The sequence below is a fragment of the Protopterus annectens genome, chromosome 7.part0 (assembly GCF_019279795.1).
Source record: "Protopterus annectens isolate FY-2018-M chromosome 7.part0, PAN1.0, whole genome shotgun sequence".
Classification (NCBI taxonomy): domain Eukaryota; kingdom Metazoa; phylum Chordata; order Ceratodontiformes; family Protopteridae; genus Protopterus; species Protopterus annectens.
The window spans coordinates 211,530,867-211,536,866 of NC_056739.1; the positions used below are offsets into that span (position 1 = coordinate 211,530,867).

At 37.9% G+C, this 6,000-nt stretch overlaps 1 protein-coding gene across 1 annotated transcript in view; it reads right to left on the bottom strand.

Annotated features, from left to right (window-relative positions):
* Nucleotides 1–5,636, bottom strand: part of ELP5 (elongator acetyltransferase complex subunit 5) — a 912,344-nt gene extending 906,708 nt beyond the window's left edge. Inside the window, exon 1 of the mRNA XM_044076712.1 lies at nucleotides 4,845–5,636. Within this exon, the coding sequence (XP_043932647.1) occupies nucleotides 4,845–4,902 (58 nt within the window). The 5' untranslated portion in view covers nucleotides 4,903–5,636. The remainder of the gene's footprint in view (nucleotides 1–4,844) is intronic.
* Between the last annotated feature and the right edge of the window lie 364 nt (nucleotides 5,637–6,000).

The following is a 6,000-nucleotide window of genomic DNA, read 5'->3' on the forward strand; positions in this document are numbered from 1 at the left end:
ACCTAATTTACTGACTCTGGCCTACACCATATTTTTGTAGACATTGCTGTAGCAAATCCCCTCAAATTTTAAGCTGCAAAGGTTTACAATTCTAAACCACTGATGTAAGTTTTCTCAACAACTTTTCTTATTACCTTCCTAAACATAACGCACTTGTACTAGGCAAACTCAGTTTCAAAAAGAAGACTGCTAATGAAGCAAATCTTAATAATGCACGCTTTGAAAATAACCAAACACATGTCCGTGATTATACTATACCACAATCTTTTTGGGGTTTTCAGTCTCAAATGACTTGCTTCCCGGTGAACATGCTTACAGCGTATCTCTAGCCACAATTCATTCTGTATGTTCTCAGCACTCTCTTGTTAGCTAAAAAGAAGTGTAGTGCTATGCCAGATATGTGAGATCTATTGTGAATATCTTCTCCACTTAAAATTTCCAGCTATAGTGCACGAGTGCTCCTGGACAGGATCACGTTTTGTAACTTCCAAGCTGCAGAAGTGGAGCACATGAATTTTCCAAGGAGCAACTTTCGTGGCCTAACTCTACTAATTCACTACATCAGGAACTCTATGGTCAACTCCAAAGGACCTACACTGCTTAGAGTCTCTAATCCTATGAAATCCAGGTGACTTTACTGCCAGAAGAGTAATACTATATACTATGCACTTCTTTTACTATCCACAGCATCCACTAGTAGCATAGCCAAGCACCAATACTTCTTCAGGTATACAAGTCTGCACTCAGATCACCTCCTGATCAGCAATACAGCACACTGCTGTCCAGTCTTTTTTTCTGGTTAGCAAACTCTGCTCTTGCTCTTCTAACCTGGTCCTTAATCCATAAGCTCTTAAATGAAGATTGTTTCCAATTTAATTACACAAATATTTCCAATTTAATTACACAAATTTCTTGAATCCAATACTAGAATGTTGTCTACCACACCGATGCACACTTCAGCACAAACCTCACTACTGAGCTGCAGCATCCTCAATACGAGGCACTACTACTTGGAACAGCATTCCCAATACAATACAATCCCTCCAAAACAAATGAAAATGTCACAACTTCACAAATGCATGTATTTATTTCTCCAATCCAAATGCTTGCAGTTCACTTTGTAACTCTGTCTTCTGTGCCCAAGAGCCTTATATAGGTCACACACATTACTCTATTTGTTAGTAGCACTACTACATCTTTCCTTTTGCATGTGAAATGCACCTTTCCAATAATACAATAGGTTGTGTGTGTGTTCCTGATCTCAGAAATCCTACAATAAGGGATGACAGAAAAATATCCAGAGGGATCCCTTCTTTTACTAGGCTGCCAAAATGCTAAATAAAATTAAAACAAAGAACATATAATTTAGTATTTTATATACTATAATGTCACCCCTTCTCCACAAACAAAAGCTCATTAAAATTAGCAAACGAGAAGGCCATAACCACTTCCTAGGCGGCATATTATAGTGTATACGTTTTTTTTAAATCAAATCTTCGTCAATGCTGTTGGTGGGAGACCAAGCCCCTCATATTTTACACTTAAATGGCATTGATGCATTACGTTTCCCTGATTCATCACAGTGTGCATTATACCAGTTTAGTCACATGACCTCCTAAATGTCTGCTCAGATACACCCATTTGTCTAATGCATATGCTTCAGCTTGTCACTTTACAAAATAATATAGCATTCATAACATAAGCAGCATTTTCAAAGCACTTTTGTTACCCTAACACCCCATTACTATATTGTCCTCACGCTGGGATTGCTGGCCTTATAGAAAACAAGCCTATTAGTTGACTCTGCAATGCCTGTCTCACTCATTCTCATAAGTGCTCCAACCACAGAACATCTGCAAATTGCAACTATGCAAGTATTATGATTGTGCTCCATTTTGAAGTGAGCAACAATGCAGAAGTAAATGCCAGCCTGTGCTCAGATTATCCAGAAAGCGACTGTAAGCTGTGAAGAATAGGCATTACTTAATATGATTTTTAAGGCAATGCCACATATAACACTTTTGGTAATAACAATGTGTGTCAGACCTGCACAAAGTAAAATTATTTCACTAAAAAGTATTCTGTACACACTGAACATAATAAACTTTTGTCTTGGTATTCACCAAAGAGAAAGAAAGGAGGTTTCCAAGCTGGGAAGGGCCTTGGAAGTTAGGTAAGGAGGAGTGATGGATGTAAGATGATTGGTAAGAAGTAGGAAAAACAGTTGGCAGCATTAACAGGGGATACACTGTGCTACAGCCTACAGTGCTGAAGATCTGTGTGGAGTACAAATAACTGCTATTTTGACACTTTCATGCTAATTATTCTTTTCAGTGAAGCACAGAAGAAATTTTTGGAAAACATCAGTACATCAATGGGACTGAGAAAAATATTCATTTGTAAACGAAAAGAATGAGACAGATGTGTAACAGGCAGGTAACAACAAACAGTGCTTGAGGGATGCTGATGCAAGGACAGAGCAAAAGCAACAAAGTTACAACGCTGATGAGTACAAAGTTATGCGTTTTGATTCCAATAATCCTAAAGTCAAATACAATATAAATGGGAAGGAGGTTAGTAAAAACAGAACAAGTTACTACAGCTATCACTTTTTTCTCATTACAAAAGGGGTTTTAGTCTTTAGTCAAATCCTAAGAATGATGCAAACACAGAAAACAATTCTGCAGCACCTCTCGCTCTGTTTCTTGTCTGCATCTGAGTTCGTAGACCTTTTTTTGCACACCATTTATTTTATGTGACATCTCGCATTACTTCTACTATCTGTTGCCCAACATTGTGTTGATATATAGTGATGTTTATTTTTAAATGAAGCCTTGCACTGTCAACATTGCAATATATCTGCTATTGCTTTGTCATTCATACTCTTTTACAGTGTTTCTGAGGCGAGGAAGAAGTCAGTTGACACCTTAGATTCAAACAGTGATGAGTCACTACAAGTTCTTCATAGGTTCATAAGTTAGTATTAGGCTAACTGCCCTTGCGAGCCATTGTAAGCCTAGCCAATTATTCCTTGTGAGAACTGAACCCTGCACCTTGTGTTTCTAAGGCAAACACCTTAACCATTAGGCCACCCTCCCAACCCCTTGTCTTTATAGCAAAACACTTAAAAATGCTGAAGTATTCTGTTAAGTAGCTTCCTACTTAATAAAATTCAGAGGTCAAGCTAAAAGATAACACTATCCACATGGACTCAAGGAAAGCAGAAATTAAAATTAATTTCACTGTAAATCAAAGAAACATGGCATCAGTCTTCTGGCTTTATCACATGGCAGGGACAAAAAATGCATGTTAAGAAGACAATAAGGTGGCTGCCAAAAAAACTACATCCATAAAGCTGGTGTAACAAATGGCAATGGCTTGCTCCAAGTAACAATTCCTTACAAATTACAAAACACTAACCTGTTAACAGCGATGTACATTACTACTAAAAGAACACGAAAATCTGTTGAACAGCATTTTATCAGTTTCCAGATAAAATTTTCCTTTAAGTTAGTCCGTGGAACACAGTAAAAGTGGAAGTGATATTTTGTTTCTGAGAGGTAGCAGCAAGGAGACTAGATGGAATAAACTGAACAGACAAGACAGACTTACTGGACCTCTCCTATTGGCACAATCATATGTTCAAATACATAAAAAAAAAACATTGGAACAAACACTTTGAAGATAAATAATGTAAAACAATTTGACAAGCAAAAAGAAGATTAAACTGGATATAAACACATTCATCAGTGCCGTGGGATAATTCAGAGTGCATTCAGGGTGGAGAAATGAGTTTTGAAGACAGAAGGGTGAAGGTGACATCTACTTTATAAATATTACTTTACACTGATAATTCCTCAAGACTACCTAAATAAAAGCTACATTAACCAAATGCAAAAATCTACCTATCTCGTTTGTGCCACTTTCAGATGGCTGGATCAACAACCCTTTCATTTACTGCTATACACATCACATTGATAGGTCAAATGATCACTTGGAAACAGCAAAAACTAAACATTCAATATACCCTCATGGAAGAAAGGACACAATTCACAGAACAGTCTTCTTCATAAATAATATGAATAGCTAAACGGAGTTCTTAATATTTCAGATTACATGTGAATATGTTCTCCACTAGATGTAAAACTAAACATTCAATATACCCTTAAGGAAAAAAGGACACAATTCACAGAACATTCTTCTTCATAAATAATATGAATAGCTAAACGGAGTTCTTAATATTTCAGATTACATGTGAATATGTTCTCCACTAGACGTGCCAATTTTAATTTTCTGCTTATAACATGCATTCAGAAAACTAAACTTGTCTTCTTTTTTCTTTAGGCTATTAACGAACCAAATACCATATTAATTAAATTAATTTTAACTTCTAATTTTACAAATTTTGATTTATTCCTACAAGTTACTGAAGGGGGGGGGGGGGTTGAAGCACTCCCCTGCGACCTTTTACATTGTATAAAGAATAATCGTCTGAAATGACGCCGGAGCGAAGCAGCACAGGGAAGATTTACTCACAGACATGCAAGTAGGAAACGGATGGAATTTACACAATTTTTTGGGCTTTTCCTTAACTGCGTGTGGGGTTTCCATTTTAAATGAAACGATAATAAGTGGAATTAAACAAAGCAAACAAGCAAGATAATAATTCAATGCAACCTTGATGCAGGTCAACTTCTCTGTCAATATAATGAAAGTTCAATCACATAACCAAATTCCATCTTCGTAAAAAATAAACCGCATCAACTGTACACAATTCAAAATCACTTTACATAGCCACCGTCTCACCCATTTGAACCCGTAATTGTAATGCTTTATATATTCACCTTGAATAAGCAAGAATTCTTCTTCAGTAGTTACACCCTGGACCAACTGCTGCAGCATTTTCACACTCGCACACTGATTGCTTCAACCCAAATTTAAAATAAAGATAAACTGTACACACAAGTGCAAGTTCACGCGGTCCCAGCGTTTACTAACAGAAGAACATATGCAAACACCACAGCAATCAGTTAAGACAGTTAGGTATTCATGCTGCAAACCAGTAAAGGCAGCGGCCACACACAATCATCAGAAAGCCTTGTCATTACTATAGCATTCTTGCCGTTGCGTTGCACACTTGCACTATACACATGTGACACAAGCTGAATAATTCATACTCGTGCTTATGTGATATGTCAGTTTACACTCCATATGCTAGCGCACAATGATGACGTCTACACACCATTGTCGCCGAAATTATATAAGCGATATTTGGAGGTACTATGGTTGAGCATTATTTGCTGCATAGATGGTCGGGGAAAAGTTTTGTTTGCATGGAGTACATGCATCGATGGAAGTAAAACACAGTCCACAAGTTGGTATAGTGTCAAAGTAAAAAACTGTTGCACAACACTTGTAAAGAAGGGGAAGGGGGCATTATATTAGAGACGTACCAGTAAAATATAACAGTCGGTATAACAAAAAAGAACCCCTTTATCAATATTCATTTCAGTACTTCGCAAATGAATGAATATTCAGCACGCCTCCAGCAATTGTCGGCCTGGAGGCGTGTTTAGGGCGGGATTTGCTACTTTGAGGTACTTCTCTAATGTTGTTGTCTTTCGGCTTTTCCCGGTTAGGGGTCGCCACAGCGGAACTCCGGTCCGCTAATGATTGGCAGTTGATTTTCACGAACGCCGAGGTGCCAGGCAACCTTCAACGAAGGCACGCCCATTTACGCATGTCTTTCGAACGCCCACCCAACCGCGGGGAGGACATGCAGCCTACACACAGAAAGCACTCCAGCCGGGAATCGAACGGGAGAACCTCTTGCAGTGAATACCCGTTAAAAGGGATGATTGTTCGCTAGCAAGAATACTAAGCAGCAAGCGTACGGTGTTCTTTGCGAATTTATTAGTTGCGTGGGGTGTTCTTTGCGAATGTATTAGTTGCGTAATAAATAAATATTAATATAATTGTCAGTCAATCTTTGTTGTCAAT